Source organism: Phaethon aethereus, assembly GCF_964289735.1.
Source record: "Phaethon aethereus genome assembly, chromosome: 7".
Lineage (NCBI taxonomy): Eukaryota > Metazoa > Chordata > Aves > Phaethontiformes > Phaethontidae > Phaethon > Phaethon aethereus.
In genome coordinates this window covers 25,832,217-25,852,145 of record NC_138583.1, presented here as the reverse complement: position 1 = coordinate 25,852,145, position 19,929 = coordinate 25,832,217, and the positions used below count along the sequence as shown (strand labels likewise).

The window sequence follows — 19,929 nt, the reverse complement described above, 5'->3', positions numbered from 1 at the left end:
GTCCTGTGCCAGGCAGCGTGGGTGCCAGGGCACGCAGCCCCCTTGGCACGGCGGGACTGGGCGGGCATCGCCTGCACTGCCGTTGGGAACAGATAGGGTCTGATAACAGCGCCTGGCATCGCACTGCTAACAAGTTCGTGCAAACACTGGGCAATTATCCCTTAACCTCTCCACCAATAAGTCCTAATTAATTGCCTGTGCCGAGTAGGTAAATGATAACCGCCTCGGTTTGAGAGCTAGCTAGTGGCAGTGACCCTGTGCTGTAGAAGCACACCTTTCTGAGCGACCGCTGCACGTGGACAGTCAGCCCGTCAGCTGCAGAGCCACGTTATTAAATGGCCGTAAAGCAAAGGTCGGTACAAGCGGCATGGCACCGCGCCACGCAAAGGTGCATTGCTGCCTGCGCGTCCTGCAGGCTGGCAGCTTGCCAAAATTTCTGCACTGATTATGGAGGAGGCTCAGATCTGCTCAGTTTGACCTATCTTCTGCCACCAAGACATAGGCAGAATTTGAAGACTTAGAGCAGTTCAAGAGTTCTGGCATCTGGCTGCCCAGCTGGGACGCTGCTCTGCTCCCACCCAGCCTGGCCGTGCAGATCGAGCATGCAGAGGTGTGCCGTCGTCCTGGTGGGTCCCCAAAGAGCTGGGCCTTCTGCACCGGCTGCCGTGTAGACACTAAATCTGATTCTTACTGGTAAATTCAGGTTTGCTTTGAACATGTCACATGGTGCCTACACGCCAGGATGTCCTAGGCAGAAGTGTAATTATGGGTGCCCTGGCAGTGGGAGACAAGCAAAAGTGCAGTCTGTGTCCTGCCTTGACAGGGTGCTTGATCTCACCTGGAGGTCAGGCAAGAGATATGCCTGAGTGGGAGGAGAAGGGTTATTCCAGTTTTGCAGCATAAACTTTTATTCCCTGGGACATGTTACTGATTGCTTCTCTCTTTGTCTCTCTAGTGAGGATGCAGCAGAGACAATAGCAATAGACTCTAACAATCAGCCGAAGTCTCCACTGGAAAAGTTTATGGTCAGACTGTGTACACATCACCAGAAGCAATTCATTCGTGTGCTAAACGACATATACACTGAAGTACAACCAGACTCTGAAGGCCAGCAGTTGTCTGAATCCGAGAGCATGGAGGCCTCTACTTGTGGCTCTGGTTGTAGCCAGCGAAGCACTGAAAATCAGGATAAGGGTGCTACTTGTACTGAATCAAAGCCCCCTTCTTCCTCAGACCTAGGACAGTCGGGGTCCGATGGCTCCCTGCATGTTACAGGACAAGCCCTGAAGCAGCCAGCGGAGCTGAAGTCTCTGGACAGAGCAGAGAGCTCCAGTCCTGCTTTGAGAAGGGACTTCTCCGAGCTCCCCGTCACCAGGCTTCGTTCTGCTAGTCCAAAGGATAGCTCTACTCAAGGATACCTCAGTACGTCAAACTCTTCCTCTTTGAATTTCCATCATGCCGCAAAGAGCCTGGAAGGGCAGCAAGCCACTGGACAGGAGCAAGAAGCTGGTGTCAGAAAGTGTGAGGACAATAAAGAGCAGCTAGCAGGTAAGACTCTCGTGGAAGGTTATATCTCGGTCAAAGTGGCAAATGTGAACGGCAGCGAGGACAGCTTAGATGGCTGTCTGGGGTCCCAAAAGAGCTCTTTTAGAGCTCTGCCGGAAGAGTCCTGGGATCCTGGCTTTGCAGTGACCCCCCCGCGCAGAGCCGACAAAGAGAACACTTTGCAATGCAGCTCGAAAGCATCTTTGCAGCAGGACTTAGACGCAAAAGAACAAGATGCAAGACCAAAGCAAGAAAACCACCTGCACGCCGTGACCAAGGGCAAGGCAGGCTGCCACCTGCACCCGGCTGACAAGGGCCCCCTCGACAAGTCCAAGGAGGGCTGGCTGCCCGCCGGCGCCGCACCAGCCGCCCACCGCACCCCCGGCGGGCACCCCCGCGCCAAGGCAGCCTCCCTCAGATCCTCTCGGAAGAGCAAGAAGGCGTCGGGGCTGAGGATCAATGACTACGACAACCAGTGCGATGTGGTCTACATCAGCCAGCCCATCACCGAGTGCCATTTTGAGAGCCAGCGGTCGGTGTCGTCCCGCAAGACGGCGAGGAAGAGCACCCGGGGGTACTACTTCAACGGGGAGTGCTGCGAGCTCCCGACTGTCCGCACGCTGGTTAAGAGCTCACGGGTGGAGGAGAGGGGGAGCAGCCCGGCACTGCGAACCGAGACCCTCGTAAGCGCTAAGCCGCCCCTCGTGCTCTCGGTCGGGGGGTCTGCGGGGGCAGGATGGGAAGGCGAGAAGAGGGTTTCCTTGAGGCTTCTGGCTAAGGGGGCACCAACCAGCCGAGAAATAAAAGAGAGAGCTGAGCCGGGCTGTGTGCAGCCCCGGGATACCCGGGCGCTGCGGTCGAGGGAAGCCACCGCGGCTGTGCCCTTCTTCTCCCTCTCTGCTCCACCCAGCCCCCAGAAAGAGGACAGCTCGGCCAGCTTGCCGCCCCCCAGCTCCCCTCCCGCCGAAGAAGGGGGGGCGAGAGCGGGAGGCATCGTCCCCTGGGAGGCTGGCAGCAGCCTGGGCTCCTCCGGGGACGGCAGCGGCGGCGGGCAGGCTGCCGATTTTGCTGCCCTTTCCGTCTCAGAAGCACTCGGTGAGGAGGAAGGTTGCCCAGGCTCCGACGTACAAACTGATCTGGACCTGCCTGCCAGCCCAGAGCCAAAGTCCCCCTTGCAACCCCCAACTGCTGCGGACACAGCACCCCTGGCCCACGATGGTGCCAGGGATCCTGCCCAGCTTCCAGGCATGGGAGACACGGAGCCCTGCGGGCTGCGTCCGGCAGAGCCCTCCCCACGCTCTCCAGACCAGCAGGCTCCCGGTGAACCCCCTGCCACCGAGGAAGGGGAGAGCCCCCCGGAGCCCCCTGCCACCTTGCAGTGCGTGGACGTGAACAAAAGCATTGATGCTGAACCAGAAGCCGAATTATCGGGTACGGCGGGTGACGGCTCCCTTGAGCAAGAGGAGGCTGTGCCAGCCAGCACAGCTCTCCTTGAGATCTCAGAAAGGGAGGTGCAGAATAACAGTCCAGCAGGTGAAAAAGCACCCCTTGAAGGGGAAACGCCACCCGAACCCAACAGCTCAGACACTGCAGGGAAAGACCCCATCTCTTCCAAAGACAGTCTAGACAAGAAGCGAAAGAAAGGCAGGAGAGCGCTTGTGGCATCGGACCGGCGCCTCCGAAGCCAGCAATCCCAGTCACCCACCACGGGCAGTGCTGAGGACGCTGGTTCTTCCAGCTCTGGGCAAATTCCTTGCCTTCAGATTAAACTCTCCAAGAGCTCTGGCGCTAAGCGGTTCAAGAGAGAAGTGCACCTGGATGGGGCAGCATCCGTGCACTTCCCAAACGACTGCTTGCCCAACGCACTGCTCAAAACCAGCAAGGGATCGGGCACTGGCCAGGTGCCGGAGAGCATCGCTGAGCCACAGCCGGGCGAGGAGAATGGTGTCACCACTAGACAAACCTATAAAAGCATCTTAGCGAAAGAGACTGCGGCAGAGGGAGAAAATTCCTCTAAAGACGACCCCCCTGCTAATGGCAGCCAAAGTCAACCGGATGAGATGCTGAAAATCAGTGTCCAGGCTGATTCTGAGAAGAGAAACATTGTCCTCCCTCCAGAGAGCAGCGTGCCTGCAAACGATGCCGAGCAAGTGGATGTGAAACCAGGAGATGCCAGCGCAAAGGACGAGGAGAGCTCCAACAGTGCCATGGACACGGGCAAGCTGGAGAACTACGAGTCAGTGGCCGATTCACCTCCGTGTCCCAGCAGCAGAGGTAGCAGCAAACATCTTCCAACAAAGGCTGTAAAGCATAAAAAGGTCACCCTGCAGTTTTATAACTTAAGGCACGCGCCCGCACCTGTGGAAACAGCAAAAAAGAGCACACCAGGGAAGGAGTCTATGCAAGTGATCCCCAAACCGAGGGATGAATGCAGTTCAGGGCATGACGACTCCCCGGCGTTGGAGGACATAGACATGGCTGACAGCAAACCAAAGTTCATGGAGTGGTGTGCTGAAGAGGAGAACCAGGAGCTCATTGCCCAGTTCAACGCCCAGTACATGAAAGTTCAGAAGGGCTGGATTCAGCTGGAAAAGGAGGTGCAGCCGACCCCCAAGGTAAAGAACAAAGCTGACAAGCTGAAAGAGATTTGGAAAAGCAAGAAAAGGACACGGAAAAGTAGAGGCTCGCTGGAAGTGCAGAAGCTTTCTCCTGTCCAGATGCTGTTTATGAAGGCCTTTAAGCTGTCCGATATCTGCCAGTGGTTTCTGGAGACGACTGAAACCAGGTCTCTAGTGATTGTGAAGAAACTCAACACTCGTCTCCCAGGGGAGATCCCCCCCATCAAAGTCCCCATGCAGAAATATTCCTCCTCCAGTCTCTACCCCAGCTCACTGCAAGCTGAACGTTTGAAAAAACACCTTAAGAAGTTCGCTGCCACCACCCCGGCTCGGAATAATCTGAAGAACCAAAAGCTTTGGGCCAAAATTCGGGAGAATGCTGATAAAGCAGAGGCTGAAGAAGCCACCGCTCCCAGCCAGACGTCTCCTGCCGACACCGGTGCCGAGGACCGGAATGAAGGCAAAACCATCCAGCCTGCCCCCAGCTTGCCCACACAGGCCAGCACCAGGATCCTACGCAAGTACTCCAACCTGCGGGGCAAGCTGCGAGCCCAGCACCGCATGGTGAAGGTGGAGAAGAAGAGCGACGGCCCAGGGGACCATCTGTCCCTGGAGAGCAAGCAGAGCCGGAAAAGCGTGTGCATCAACCCACTGATGTCTCCGAAGCTGGCCTTGCAGATCAAAGCAGATGCCTTTCCTGCTAAATCTCCGTCAGTGGATGGGACGGGGAAGGGGCGGAAGGGGAAGAGCAGGTCCCAGGAGGACCCCTCACCCAAAGCTGATCTCCAGCTCAGCAGGAAGAAGAGGACGCTGAAGGAGAGCGGGAGCACGCAGGAGCGATTTGGCTCCTCCACCAAGGACAAGCTGCCTGCCAAGAAGGCCAGTAAAATAAAGCATTTGGAAGTCAGCGCAAAAGCTCCCGCCACCCGAAAGCAGGCTGCCATGGAGAGGAGCAATAAGCTGGCTAGAAAAATGTCTTTGAAAGAGAAGAGAGCCCCGAAAAGGCAGCTGGAGAAGGTGCGGCTCCCCATGCGGAAGGGCAAGGAGAACACGAGCAGACGGGCCGTGCTGCCCGCCGGCCACGAGGAGCTGGCCAAGTCCCTGAAGCAGAAGCCCCTGGGGGAGTCCTCCACGCGGTCACAGAAGATGGCCAACAAGAAGCCCAGCAGTGGGAAGACCCTGACAAGGTCCATGAAGAAGATGCAGGAGAGCAGCGGGTCGCAGGGCAAGAGGAAGCTGAGGGCAAAAGTGGACTGTTCACACAGCAAGCGCTCACGCCTGGACCCGAAATAGCGAAAAACTGGTAGCCATGTACAAAACTGATGTATAGTAGTAACCCTTTACCATGCATTAACTAAAGCTGCTTTTATAAGCTGTAGCAAGCCTTTAAAAATCCGCAGTTAAAGGATAACGCCCGTGATTTTAGGCATCAGCAGATGTGTCTCGGACAGAGAAGAGGTCAGCCTGTCTGGCTCTGCTGTTCAGAAGGAAGTTTCTGCAGTTTGAACGTTCCTTGGGTTTTTTTAAACTTGGAACCAGGCAGTTTTAGTTAAAAGTACAGTGCCTTATTTATCACTTTAAAAATAAAAATAAGAAGCTCGTCTGTGTGATTTGGAGGCTTGCGTTTTATACTTGAGGCACAAGCACTTGTACTGTAGCAGAAAGAAAACCACCTTCGTGCACGTGAAGTAGCTTTCGGCAGCCTTTGGGTGCACACGAACATTTCCCTTTCCTTCAGAGTCCTCCTACTGTCTGTCTTCTTAGCGGCATTTAAAGCAAAACCAAAACCATTTCCCACCAGTGAGGGAGAGAAAGGCGAATCTGCCCTTTGTCGGTTCGTTAGTAGCAGCTGCTGGTGTCCCGTACTGTTACCTGCATAAAAGTATTAATTAGCTGCTGGTGTGTGTACTGCTGATGGCTGCCTCGCTCCCTCATTGCACAGCCCGTGGGGTGGGGAGGTCCCGCTCAGGTGGAGGCGGTGGAGGAGATGCCGCGGGTACCACTGCTGCCGGGCGGGCGCGCTGGGCTGTATCCGTCTTTATTTCTTGCTGGCTTCAGGGATGAATCGGTCCTGCCGTGCCCGGCGTTTGGACAGACCTCCTTCTCCCATTTTTCTGCCCTCGTGGTGATTTCTGTGGTCTCTGATGGCAAAGTGGTTTCCGCAGCGCTTCGCTGAAGGTTGAATCTCTCGCTTGTGTCGGGCTCGAGTTCCTTCCGACGTTGGTACTCTGCGGAAGGAGAGTCCTGGCCCTCACCCCATACTCTTGTGCACATCTTACCTAGCGTCCTCCTAAGCCAGGATTTGCAGTTGGAGTAGGATTGAGAGAAGGGACTGACTTAAGTTTATTTTTTACTGTAATTTGTATTATTTCATCCTTTTACTAGCACGTGCGGTTGGTTTGTCGTTGCTTGTGTCATGCTGTGGAGTCCGACAGCGGCTGAGCCTCTGCCCTGACCTGCACGACACCTTTGCAGGGCTTCTCTGCAAGCCCCTGCAGCATGTTTAAAAGCCAGCCGGGGGTCTGCAGCGGCAGAACAGGGTCACCAGTGAAAAAAAAACCCCGAGAAAAACCTGTTAGAAGTGCACGGAGCCACGCTCCCGTGACTGTGCTGGCTCTGCCAGGCAGAGGTGCTCCGTGGGCGAGAAGGGACTGCTGCGGTCTGTGCTTGGGGAAGGGACCCTGCTCAGCCACTGCATCTCCACGGCTTCGCTTTCGCATCGCTGCGCAAAGCCCGATTGCTTGAATCCCGATGCAAGGCTTTGCTCCCGTGCAGAAAGCAGAGCAGTGCCCGAGAGGGCACCACGCGGGCTCTGGGGTTGCCCGACCTTTAGCAGCCGCTTGCTGGTCCTTGCTCGGCTGCTTATCCCTGCTCAGAGCAAGGCTCCGGGACAGGCCGCGCGTTCGAGAGACGCCAGTCCTGGGGGCGGAGGCTAGAGAAGACCCTGCTGCAGCGGGAATTGGTTTTAACCGTTGGCATTGAGCCCCAGATCCCAAAGCCCACGGGCTGGAGGTGGAAAGCAGATAATCATCTTTAAATCTTTTATTGTACCCGTTTAGTATCGAGGCTGAAACAAGGCGCTTGAGATTCGCACGCCCTTCGCAGAACACCTCTGGCTCTCTTGCAGGTATTCCCTTCCCCCAGCGCTGACGCACACACGGCTGCAGCACATTTTCTGTTACCATGAAATGGCTGATTTAAAAAAATAAATCCTTTGCCTTTCCTTTGGATCGTGCTAGTTAACTCTCTGAACAGCTAGGAAGTGATTAAACCTAGCCTGTCAGCCCCTGTACAGATTAATATGAAGTTATCTATTACTTTAATTTTTACTGCATGCATTAAATATGTCAAACATTCCATCAGAAAAGATTTAAAAGCATTTCAGGAGCGGTGTGAGGCAGGAGGGCACTGATGGCAGTTAAGTGACTGATCTATACCTTTCTTACAGGTTGTCTCTCCCTCTTGCTTACTTGCGTCTGACCTACGATCCTCCTCCTCCTCCTCCCTCCGTCTGGGGCAGCCTCCCCGCAGGCACGCTGGCCCGGGGTTTCCCGTCCTGCTCCTGGGCCGGGCGTGCATGTGAGCACCCCTCGGACCTCTGCTCCCCTGCAGCAAACCCCCCTTTCTCCGTCCTGCAGCAACCACCCCCCCTTGCCTCATCCTTCGCCATCGTGGCCAGAGCCGTGCCGGGCACCACGCGCCGAGCGCTCCTCGGGGCTGTCCCTCTCGTGCTCTCTGGTTTTTTAGCCGGTGGTAAATGCAGGCTGCTCTGCTCTCCGTCTTGTCCCGGCCTCGTAGGTGTAAATCCAAATTTCTGTTCCCTTTAATGAGGAAAGGTAGAGGGGTGTGTTTCATGTCAGGATGGGGCTGAAAAGAGGGTTCTGGGCTGGACTGAGCTTGTGGATTTTTAGTCTTGTCTCCAGAAAGCAAATGAGGAGAAAGCAAGTGAAATTCTGAGGTTTTTTTCAAAGCAAACTATTTTTAAACATGATTACCCCAGACTGCTGCCTGGGACCAACCCAGGCCAGGCGTGTGCTGCGTGTCCCTCGTGGGTGCCCGGCTTGGGCAGCAGAAGGCAGAGCAGCACCCTGGGCATCTGCAGGACGTGCCGAGCGAGGCTGTCCCGGGGGGGCGAGGTGGTCTGGGGTCTTGTCAGCAGGGACCCCCCGGCTCCCTGCTCCATCCTTGGGTCCGGTCCCTGGCACTGCAGCCTCTGCAGGACTCTCCCCGGCTGGGCACATAAACCCTGCTCAGAGCTGCTCTGCTCTCTGCCTACTTCTTTCCTCCCAACAACTCCCCCTTATTTAAAAATTACAATTTTGAGGAAATCCGGCAGCTGCTGCGCTGGGTGGTGGGTTTAACTCGTGCAGGCAGTGTTTGGAGAGAGCAGGCTTGTTTGCCGAGGGATGGGTAGGGTGAAGCCATCCCCTGTGGCTGAGTTACTGCCGCCAGCACTCGGGGCATGACCTCTCCAGCCCGCCTTGAGGCAGAAATGTTGGTGCTTTAGTACAAGTTCTCTGATTTGTGCAATCCTTTGGGCCACCCCAGGGGAGGATGCCCCAGGGGTGAGGTCGGCCAGGGGTGGCCGTCACCTCTAGAAAAGCATTAAGGCTTTCTGCTGTGAGGAAACCCCCAGCTCCTTGCTGGGCTCCTTTCCGTGCTGTCACTACTGCGGGAGATGCTGTCTTTGGGCCCTCGGCCTCTCCTCTGTGCATTCTCCAGTTGACACCAGTGGTAGCTTCCAGGTCCTGCAGACTACAAGACCTGCTTCGAACTTACTTTTGCGAGCGCTTTGTTTTGAGGCAGGAAGGAGAAATGCTGTAATTTGCTAAGAAAATTAAATTTCAATTTAATTTGCTAGCAAATTAAAGGGTCTGCATGTGAGGTGACCGCCTGGCAGAGTGGCATTGCCTGGGGAGCTCCATTTTCTTTATCAGTGCTCAGATGTTTGAATTTGTTTCTCCTTTTCCTTTTTTCCCCATCAGTCCTTGTGTTGCGTCATTCTCTTCTCAATTTACTTCCCAATTTCCTCCCTCCACGCAGCCACGTTTCAGCTAGAACCGTGCACAAGAGGTACAAAAATAAGTAGAGGCAATACCAAATATATATAACCTGTTGCTCTTTGTTAATGACTTGGGACAGGCACTACTCATTTCTCTTCGTTCTGCAGCGAGGCAGCGGTGAGGTGTGCTGCTGAGGCACGGCCCCTGCTTTAGAGCAGCCTGTTCCCAGCGAGCGCAGCTCCTACGCCATGTGAGGGATGGGCAAGGAGCCGCAGACGACCTTAATGAATGGCAGGGAATAAGCAACACGGTTTATCGCCTTATTCCACGCCGGCGTGGAGCGCGCTTCCATTTGTGACGGCGCAGGGCTGCCCACTGGCACTACCACAGTGCCATCCTCAGCTCCGCAGCCTCACTGCGCTCCTCCTCCTCGGCCCCCCGCAGCTCCCTGCTCTGCCTCCTCAGCCCCGATTTCACCACAAGTGCCGTGTCCCACAAAAAAGACCTTGCCCTTTCTGTTAATTTGACTTTCCTTGCCAGCCACCTTCTCATCCTAGTCTTAACACTAGTCTTCGTCCCAGCTCCCCAGTCCATCTAGCAGGAGCAGCATCTTCTCAGCTCCGCGCCTCCGCAGGTGTCCACGCTGCGCCTTTGCTGCCAGCCCCGCGCTCTCATTTGCGTGGTTACCTTTTCCTCTCTCACCTTGTCGTCGGCAGCTCCGCGTCGTCACACTTCTGACGGTCAGGAACCATTCATCTTACCTAACCTCCAGGAGGGGCTGGGCTTGCCGAGCTCAGAGTCAAAATTTATCTGTTGGGTGGCTGAGGGCTGCATCGAGAGCAGTTTGAGCCCAGGATGACTCCTTCTATCTGTAGCTGTTAGGTCCCTGTCTAGCACTGCTCGCCCTGGAATGGGTTTCTCTGCTGACGGGGTGCGTGCAGTATATCTGAGGTGTGCATGTGTTTATATGCGTCACTAATTCATCACTAATGACGTCCTTTTTGCTCGTGCTTGCTGCGTGCAGTCGTGTTTCTATGTTCGACTGCCAACGCGTCTGTGAGATGCATTTGCAGCAAACCTTCTCCAAAGAGCTGTTTAGCCGGCGCTGACGCTTTCGGCAAACTTTCCGCCGCGTTGCTGGTCATCCTCCGTGGGCCAGCAGAGCGGGATGGACGCGTCCCCGCCGCTCTCTGCGTGGCGCCGGGCCGAGCGGGCTGCCGGGCTGCCGGAGCCGCTTTTTGCCAGCGTGTGGATGAGCGAAGCTGCAGCCCAGCCCGTGTCCCGGCCGCTCGCGCGGCACCTCTGGAAATGCCGGTGTTTCCGAGAGCTCTGCCAGCCCCCAGCAACCCCCCCGGGAAGTAGAGCCGCAGTCTCAGAAGGACGCAGACGTACTGCTGCCCTGCTCTGACCGACGGACAGTTTCTCTCTCCAGCTCATGTTCTTTCAGCCCGACAGCTGCATTCCCAGTTGAAGGCGACCGGGAATGCCGCGATTCCCGGCCTCCCGCAGGCACGGCCAGTGCCTGGGCCAGCGGGGGGGTGCAGGCTGCCGTCCGGCTCGGGCTGGCGCCGGGGGAAGGGGACGGAGCCCCAGCCAAGGTCCTGGGCGGCCCGGGAGCGAGGCAGGGGTAGGGTCCCCGCTGCCGGGGAACGCCACTGCAGCTTTTCTTGTCGCGGCAGGTTTTTTGAGCGAACCACGAGGCTACGACGTCCCCGCATCGTGCGCGTCCCCCCTCCCCGTGTGTCGTAGCGTCTGTTCGGCCCATCCTTTAGCTTGGTGGTTGTGAAATGAATCCATCTGTTCTAAGATGTTCTCAGGAGTTCTTGTTTGTATTAAGCTCACCCTTAGGCTTAGCAGAAATCACGGTCCCCGTCCTTCCTCTCCCTCACGAGCACTTCCACACCCTCCCCAAAGGGCGGCAGGGGGGCAGCTGGCGGTTTCGATTCAGGGCACGTTGGCAGCTTGGGGGCAGCCGGAGGAGCCGGGGTGCAGCCGGCCGGCATTCGTGGCGCGGGTCCGGAGGCCGGGCAGTCCCTCGGGCTGCATTGCTAGCCAATGTTTTCTAAGTCTGTTTGTAAGAGTACCTAATTTTAAAATGAAATGTGAATATGTATTATGTGTAGGTGCCATGTAAGATAGTGTTGTGCTAGGCGGCAGGATGCTAACCTACTTTTTAAGCTTTTTTGGGGCAGGAAAAAGCATTTTTCTCTCACTTCATGCTCACAGATCTAATATTGTAAATAGGTTTTTTTTTTAATATTTATTTCATGGGCTTTCCACAGGTTCTTGTTCTGACTGGTGTGTCGGTTGGTGGGGCTGTATCGCCCAGCGTGCCGCAACCAAAGGGCTGGCTATTGCGTGGGGGGACGGGGTGGGTGGTGGTGGTGTTTGGTTTGGGGTTTTTATGTCACATCAAAGTTGAAGCATTAACTCTTTCTCTTCATCTCATTTTGATGATGTCAGACCTGGTCGACGGCCACAGTCCCCGGGGGGGGCGGTGAGCTCCTGTGGCCGGCCGGGATGGCCGTTCCCGGGGTGGGGGGCACTGCAAGCAATAAGATTTGTAGTAATAATGTCTGCTTCGACGGCAGGGGCTCTCGGGGCTCAGGGCTCACTCCTGGTGGGGGCTCGGTCCGGTGCAGGATCGGGGGGTGTCTCTTGGCCTGGGGATGCCCAAGGAGGCGTCCCCAGGGATGCGGGAGGCAGGGGCTGCCGTCACCCCCAGGGAAGCCCCCCAAAATGGCCGGGGTAGGGTAGGTAGTTACCGACAGCAAACTCCCGCTGGCGAATTACGGCAGTGAGCGGCTGCCGTCGGGGCTCCTGCGCTTCCTGCTGGTATGGGTGACCCAAGGGAGCGCGCCGCTGCTGCCGTTACAGTCCCAGTGCCGGCTCCAGAAGGCCATTTGCTTATTTGCTTGCCATTCTGCAATTTTTATTCTCCTTCTAGGGGGTTTGAGGTCATTTGGTTGTTTTGTTATAAGTGGGTTTGGATTTTTCTTCTTTTTTTTTTTTTAACTCCTTTTTGCCTGGAGGTGTTTGCTGGCTGTGGCCCCCCCCCAGCTCAGCTGTCTGTGTGGGGCAGTGTCAGCAGGATCATTGCTGCTTTTATGGTGATGGATCCCTGACTTTGGAGGGTGGAGTGGGAAGTGCTGCTGGGTCCTGTCCCTGCAGGACCCCCTCACCAGCCCCACACTTCCTTCACCTTTGGAACAGGTGTGTAAAAACAAAAAAAAAAGGAAAAAAGAAAAGGAAAAAAAAGGCAACAACAACCCAATAATTTTTTTCTTAAGATGCTCAGTGTTTAAATATTATCTCTACCCTGATGGCAAATGTTTTTTCTTCATCTGTGTCTGCTTCCCTGGGAGAGTTTTGTTTCTCTGTTTGTTTCTATACGAATTTTAGACACTGAGCTGAAAAGTCCTCCTGTCCGGTACTGTATGTTTGAGCCTAAGCAATGTGAACTGTACAGACCAGTGGTGGGAAATGGGAGCCGGTGACTGCGCCTGGAAGAGCCGTGGCTTGGGACGGCATTCCCGGCTGCTCTGGGGAGCGGGAAATACTGCGTCGCGAGTTGAAAAAATGAACTGTCTGCTGTGAATTCTGGGTTGGAAATGTGGAGATGGGTTTCCATTAGATGATGTTTACATACCTCACCTGACGAACCTTTGAAAATGTATATAAAAAAAAAAGAAAATAAAATTATATTAAGTTGCTTTAAATCAATATGTATAGCTAAAAGAGCTGGGTCATTTGAACTTTGACTATGTATCGACTCTCTAAATGTTGACATTTTGTGAACTCTGTGATCCTGTCTTTTATTTCATCCTAGCCTATGGAAGAAGTTGTGTTCTTGTTCCAGGTAAAAGGTCCCTGACTCAGATCTGAACTCCTCAAGGATTCCCACCACCTTGTTTTCTTTTCTTCCTCCATTGTCAATATTCACCCTATGAGCTTTCTAAAGGTCCGTATTTTATTGCAGCTTATTAAACGTTTCTTTGATATCAACATTTGTTTGGTGTGATAACTGGGGAATGGCGAAGGTGAGCGAGTGCATTGGGGGTGGGGGGGCAGCAGGCTGGCACCCTTCAGATGGGACCCCCCCCCCCGGAGGAGGGATATAAATGCCCAGGTGGGATTTGAGTTCTCCCACACTGGTGCCCGAGCTGCTGGTGCTGCTTTCTGTGGCAGATAGGCGTTTGTGGCAGGAATGCTGCAACCGCTCGGTGCTCCCAGGGACTGCTGCCCAGGCCCCCTCTCCCCTTCCCCAAAGAAGGAGGGACAGGTGCCCACTTTCCCCCACAGCCGCCCCCTCCCCACAGCAGGGACCGGCCCCTTCGGCTTCGCACCGTGTCCAGGCACAGCCCAGGCAGCGCTGAACGGGTACCCCGGCTCTCCCCAGCAACGAGCCCGCAGCCCGGGGCTGCACGTCCCTGCACCATGTGGGCGATGCTCTGGCCAGAAGAGGTGGCCAGGGCTGCTCCAGGAGTAGCAAATCACCACCCGGGGCAGGACCAGCTCTCCCCAGCCCGTGCCACCTCCTCGTGAGCCCAGCAGCTCCCGAGTGCCAGCTGCCCCCTTCTCCCCTCCAGGAAAGAAGAGGCCAAAGCCTCTGAAGGAATAAATGTCATGTTCACATGGAAGACAACATAGACAATACAAAACACCTCCTAAAACAATACAGCCTCTGCCAGCGGAAGGATGCTCAGTGCCTCCCTCACCAGCCTAGTACAAACCAGCGTCTTCAACAGTGACACACACAAACCCCACGGGCCAAACAAAGCCATCGTCATTTTCCTGCCCAGTAGCATCTGTAAACAAAAAGAAAACATCATTTGTTAACCCCGAACATATAAAAATACTATAACAAAATGAAATACAAATATATATTAGAATCTGTAAGTATTCTGTATAAAGAGATACTTTAGCGGTTAGCTTACAGCAACAACAGAAACACAACACAACCAAGCCCTGGCCAGGCCACGGGCAAAATGAGACGCATCCCGGCTCCTCTGTGGGGCAGAGGGGGCTCCCGTGGAGAGGGCGTCTGTGGCAGAAACATGTCCCTGTGGTGGTGGGAACGTCCTGGATGCCAGTGGTGAGCAGAGATGGTGACGGCACCCACGGAGTTGGCTGCACCCAGCGGAGACGACCGGAGCCTGGCCGCAACCGGTGGTGCAGACCCTGAAGCCGAAGTGCTGGAGCTGTGCAATGGAGGGACCCGGGGCTGCAGCCCTGGGGCGAGTTTGTTCACCCGGCTGACGTGGTGACGCACTGTCCAGCCGCGTGCAGTGTCCCAGGTTGGGCCCCCACCATCCTTGGCCCCCATGGGCGTAGAAGCGATGCTGCTGCGGAAGTTGTGTGTGTGCGGTACCCCCGCACGGGCTCCCCGTGCTGCACCGACGCTGCCCCTGCTCCCACACCAGCCCCGCGTGACCCCCGGCACTGCAAGCTTTGGAGAGGTGCTGCCCGGGCACTGGCACCTGTGTCTGGGAGCTGGTGGGACCTGCCTTGGCAACGGTGTCAGCTCCATGCTTGCAGGCTTGGGCATCTTCAGCCTCTTCAACCGGCCCTGGCACCCACAGGGCTGAAGCCCCGGTGATGGGCACAGCAGACCCGCACCCTGGCTGTCCCAGCAGCCTCCTGCTCTGGCTGGCTGGGCCAGTGGGACACGGGGCACCTCTGCCCAGCTGCAGAGCCCCCTCTAGGGCTAAGCCTGGAGGAGAGGGGTTCCTGTGCTGCCCCACACAGCTCCCACCTCTGGGCAAAGCCGCCTGGCTGCACTGGGGGTATTTGGGGCCCCATCCACATTAATAGCACAGTGCTGACCCCCGCAGCATGGATCAGGGCTGGCGCTGGGACCCCCATGTACATCTGCACCCCACTGCCCATGACCACTCAGTGTGTCTGTGGGACCACCCTGGTCCTGCTCCACCCAGCATGGCCCGGTGCCACTATAATGGGCTGGAACCATGCCCTGTCTCTGGGCACCGTGGGGTACAGCCCAGAGGCCAGCCAGCAAGCACAGCCCGGGGGTGCTGCCAGTGGCTGCGGAGCTGGTGACATTATTTGGAGTGCTCTGGGCACCGGCACTGGGAAGCGGCTCGCTGCAGCTGCCATCGGGGCGGTGGCAGGTCCCAAGCAGAAAGGCCAGGGGTTTCGGAGGAGAGGATGGGGAGCTGGGCTCCAGGCTCACAGGATTCCGGCTGCACCACGTAGCCCTCTGCCAGCCCTGGCTTGCCACGGCCCATGAAGCTCTGCCACGTCAGGCCCCTTTGCTCCAGCCCCAGGTGATGGAAAAGCCCTTGGCTCAGCTGGCTGGATGGAAGGGAAAGGCTTCCGGGCAGGGGACACACGGGGGGACACGGGCGCTGCCCTCCGTGGCTGCAGAGCAGCGCCGAGGAAAGGCAGAGTGCCACAGGGAGCAGAGAGAGAGCAGCTGGGCAGAGCGCCCGCCCCATATCCACACATCCGTGTTGCTGCAGTTTTTAAAAAATTCTCTATCTACACATTTGCTTTGTTTGTGGGGGTTTTTTTTCTTTTTTTTTCTTTTTTTCCCAACCCTCTAGATGCAACAGCTCTACCCTCCGCTGGGCTCCTCTGATGCAGCTGCAGTTCAGGAGCACCTGGATGGCGGTGCCACGGTCACAGGACAAGGCGCAGTCCTTGGCTCCAGGGGGGCTCCCCGCCAGCCCCCCGGCTCTCCGGGGCCGATGGCCGCTCACAGGCACTGGCTGCAGCCGCACTTGCTGGGCTTCTCCACCTCCTCCACGAAGGTCGCGCCATTGCTGCACTCGAAGGCATATTTCCTGCGCCGGAGCCGCAGTCCGGTGCAGCAGCCGGTGCCAGGGCTGCCACAGGCCCCCCGGCACTCCACCCAGGCCACTGGTCGCGTCGTCTGGCAGATGGCGTAGCCTCGCTGCACCTGGTAGTAGTCCCGCACCGGCTCCCCGCGGCACTCCAGCTCTGCAGGACAGCAACACTCAGCCCAGCGTCCCGGCACAGGGCTGCCCCCTCCCCGGGCATCCACCTCCCCCGCACCTACCTTGGTCGCAGAGGGCTCCGGCATAGCCGCTGTGGCACTCACAGGTGGGCTGGCCGCCCGGGGCAAGGCGGCAATGGCCATGGATGCAGGGCTGGCGGCGGCAGGGGTCGGGTGGCTCAGCGGGCTGGTTGCAGAGGGCTCCCTGGTAGCCCTCGTGGCATTGGCAGCTGTAGGAGAGGGCGTCGAGGGGCAGGCACAGCCCGTGCACACACCTGTGGGCGCCCGGTGCCGTCAGGCACCCACCAGCACGGCATGACGTGGCAACAGCATGCATGGCCCACCAGCACAGAGCATGGCATGGCTCAGCACCAGCATGGTGCCAGCATCAGCACAGTATTGCACGGGGAATGACACGGCACTGCCACAGCACGGCACTGGTACGGCACGGCCATCACAGCACAGCACTGCTGTGGTTCTGGCACGGCACCACCGGCATAGTACGGACCTGGCACGACTCAGTGCTGGTGGCACGGCACCACCGGCACAGCACCGCCGGCACGGCAGGGCAGCACCACGGCAGGGCAGCACCACCACGACCCAGTCCCAGGGGAGGGTGGCTGGCTGCCAATGGGAGGGGTGGGCAAGACAGGTGTAAGGATGGACAGCCAATGGAGAGGGCAGGGAGGAGAGGGATGGCCAGTGAGGGGCAGCCAATAAGCCAATGGGATGGGGCAGTCGTGGTGGGGCAGCCAATGAGGAAAGGGCACGCAATGAGCCAATGGAGTAGGGCAGTTGTGGTGGGGCAGCCGAAGACCTAGTGGGGCAGGCGGGTCACTGTGGGGCAGGCAATGGGTCAGGACCGCTGGGGCAGCCAACAGGGTGGGGGCACTCACTTGTGCCCCTGGCAGGGGCCGCCGCGGGGCTGGTCGCAGTGGGGCCCGTCCCAGCCGGGCTCACAGTGGCAGACGGGGCCCTGGGCGCCAGTGGGCTGGCAGATGCCGTGCAGGCAGTAGAGCTTGCGGCAGGGCTCGCAGCCCGGCACCACCCCCGGCGTCATCCGCGTCTTGGTGAAGTCCTGCAGCTCGTTGTTGATGTAGAGGTTGCGGATGCACCCGTGGAAGCTGGTGCCGTTGAGGAGCTGCCAGAGGCGGAAGGCGGCCGAGTTGACGTCCACAGGCATCCCTGGGGAAGAGCAGGACCATCAGCGTGCCCGGATGCCTCCTGTGCCCCCATCACCTCCCCCACTCCCCATCCTACCTCCCACGTAGAGGGGGGCCTCACTGTTCAGCGTGTAGTGCTTGCCTGAGTTGTCCATGGTCATGGGGCTGCCACCATCAATGGAGAGGTTCACCATCTGATCAAAGGTCACTAGCTCCACAGTGTGGAACTGCCCGTCGTTGATGGTCTCGGCACTGGTGGGGAGGGCTGGGTCACCAGGGTCCCCCAAGCCCGTGCAATGGGGATGGCAGTCCCCAGGGAGCAGGGAAGGGGTGGTAGGTACCTGTAGATGGCTGAGCTGGGATGGGTGCCAGGGTCGTAGCTGACCCTGACGTGGCCCTGGTACAGCTCCACAGCCATGTGGTCACTGTCACCGTTGTACAGCAGGATGCCATTGCCTTCAGCCGTGGACACCTGGTGGGAGAGAGGTGGGAGTCCACATCCCCGGGGCAGCATCCCTCAATGCCACCCCCCCCAATGCTCCTGTAGCCCCCCCAGCCCTCACCTGCAGGGTGATGTTGGCTCGGGGCCAGTCCTGCAGGTCGGTGAACTGCAGGTATGTGTCACGGTCCACAAAGTTGACGCTCAGCAGCTTCTCACACTTGGGGCCGCCGAAGCCGGGCAGGCACTGGCACAGGGTGCGGGCGCCCCGCTCCACACACACAGCCCCGTTTTGGCACTCGGCTCTCTCGCAGAGGCCGGGCTGGCTGACACTGCGGGGCGGCATCTCGCAGAGCTGGCCGCTGTGGGGCCAAGGGTGCTGCTGGGCATGCGGATGGGAAAGTGCCCTACCCACTACCCCATGGGGCTCCGACAGCACCCCCCTGTTTCGGGGTCCCTGGAGAGGCTCTCCAGTCAGTGGCATCAGAGGGATGGCTGGACGCTGAGCTCTGCCCTGGGGTCCCTTCCCAGGGACACTGGCTCCCCCCAGCCACCCAGAGACCCACACCCCCAGCCCCACTGCCCCGCACCTTCCTCTTGCACTGGGGGGGATGGATGGACAGACAGATGTGGTAGCCAGGACTGGTCCCTACTGCACAGTGACACGTAACCATCCCCCCTACCCCCGGTGCTCCCCGTCTCCCCAGCGGTACCTGTAGCCCTCAGTGCAGAGGCAGGAGTAGCCGTTCAACTCGTCCAGGCAGCGGGCGTTGTTCTGGCACCGGTGGTCCTGGCAGTCATCGAAGTCCTCGCTGCAGTTGCTCCCCACGTAGCCGGGCACGCACTCACACCTGGGGCAGGCGGGAGGGTCATGCCTGCCCCTTCCTTTCCTGCCTGCTTCTCCCGGAGTCCCCCTCCCTGTTCCCCCTTACCAGCCTGTGAGCTGCAACCCCCCAAAAGCAAACTTCCCCAGGCAGCCGGGAGAAAGCGGTTTGGGGAGGGGGGGGGCTCACCTGGGCCCCTGGCTGGTGGAGATGCAGGTGGAGCCACGCTGGCACGGGCTGAGCTCGGCCGAGCAGAAATCCAGCGGCTGCTCACAGAAATCCCCTGCAGGGCAGAATATGGGGGTGCCAGGGAATGCCCAGCAGCTCCAGGACTGGAGGGGCAGCCCCACACCCAGTGGGGCAGGGGGAGCCCACGGGGGGCTCAGCTGAAGGCAGGGAGCCGATGAGCCCGCAGCTCACACTGTCACGGGCGTGGGGCTCTGCTCTGCCAGAGGCAGCTCTCGCCCCAGCCAGGTAGCGAGGGCGTCCTGGGGCACGGGGCCTCGCTCAGCTGGGTGTACCCGAACTCGAGGCGGCTGGGCCCAGAGAAGCCCAGAGACCATGGTGATGGGCACTGGGACAGCAGGCAGGGAAGCTATTAACCATCACTGGTGGGAAGGCAAAAGCACTAGGCACATCCCACTGCCAGGCCCACAAGGTTTGGGGCCGGCCAGCGCTCATTCCGGGTACCTGTGTAGTGGGCAGGGCACAGGCAGGTGTAGTTGGTGGCTCCGGGCACACAGGAGCCCCCGTTCTCACAGCTATGCTCCTTGCAGGGGTCACGGGTGGCGCGGCAGCTCGGGCCCTCGAAGCCCACCGGGCACAGGCACCTGCCGCAGGGCACAGGGCAGCGTCAGGGGGTGGGAAACAGAGCGTTTCTTGGTGGTTCCCCCAAAAACGCCAGCTCAGGATCTCGGCCGCCGAGCACGCACGCATGCCGAGAGGCTCCGGGGAGCAGGGTTCGGTTGCCGCCCTGCCGAACAGCGGGCACAGGGGAGGGTGTCAGCACGCAGCCCCACGTAGAGCACACGGCGAGGATGCCGAGTTGCCATGACAACAGGCTGAGAGGCCACTCAGCGCGGGGGGCGGGCGGCTGCGCAGCCCACCTCCTTGCCCCCGGCCTGCCATCTATTTTCAGCCACTAATTGCGACCCGCTTCCCGGAACGGCCTGAAGCATTCGGGGTAGCGAGGGTCGTGCGGGGGCACGGCAGCCCCGCAGGGAGCAGCAGCGACCCTAGGGCCGCATCCTGCCCCATCCCACAGTCAGCCCTGCTGCAGAATCCCAGCCCCAAATCCCACTGCCCTCTGCTTCCCCACACCTCCCGTGGTGGTGGGACCCCCTCGCCCCCCATGCCTG

At 58.4% G+C, this 19,929-nt stretch overlaps 1 protein-coding gene across 1 annotated transcript in view; it reads right to left on the bottom strand.

Annotated features, from left to right (window-relative positions):
- Positions 1-15,208: 15,208 nt before the first annotated feature.
- The window catches only part of SLIT1 (slit guidance ligand 1), a gene marked incomplete at its 5' end in the record, with an annotated part of 58,710 nt that continues 53,989 nt past the window's right edge, over positions 15,209-19,929 (bottom strand). Inside the window, 9 exon segments of the mRNA XM_082002302.1 lie at positions 15,209-16,129; positions 16,209-16,420; positions 17,042-17,330; positions 17,406-17,560; positions 17,650-17,780; positions 17,872-18,109; positions 18,461-18,598; positions 18,761-18,854; positions 19,262-19,401. Coding sequence (XP_081858428.1) covers positions 15,885-16,129; positions 16,209-16,420; positions 17,042-17,330; positions 17,406-17,560; positions 17,650-17,780; positions 17,872-18,109; positions 18,461-18,598; positions 18,761-18,854; positions 19,262-19,401 — 1,642 coding nt within the window. The 3' untranslated portion in view covers positions 15,209-15,884.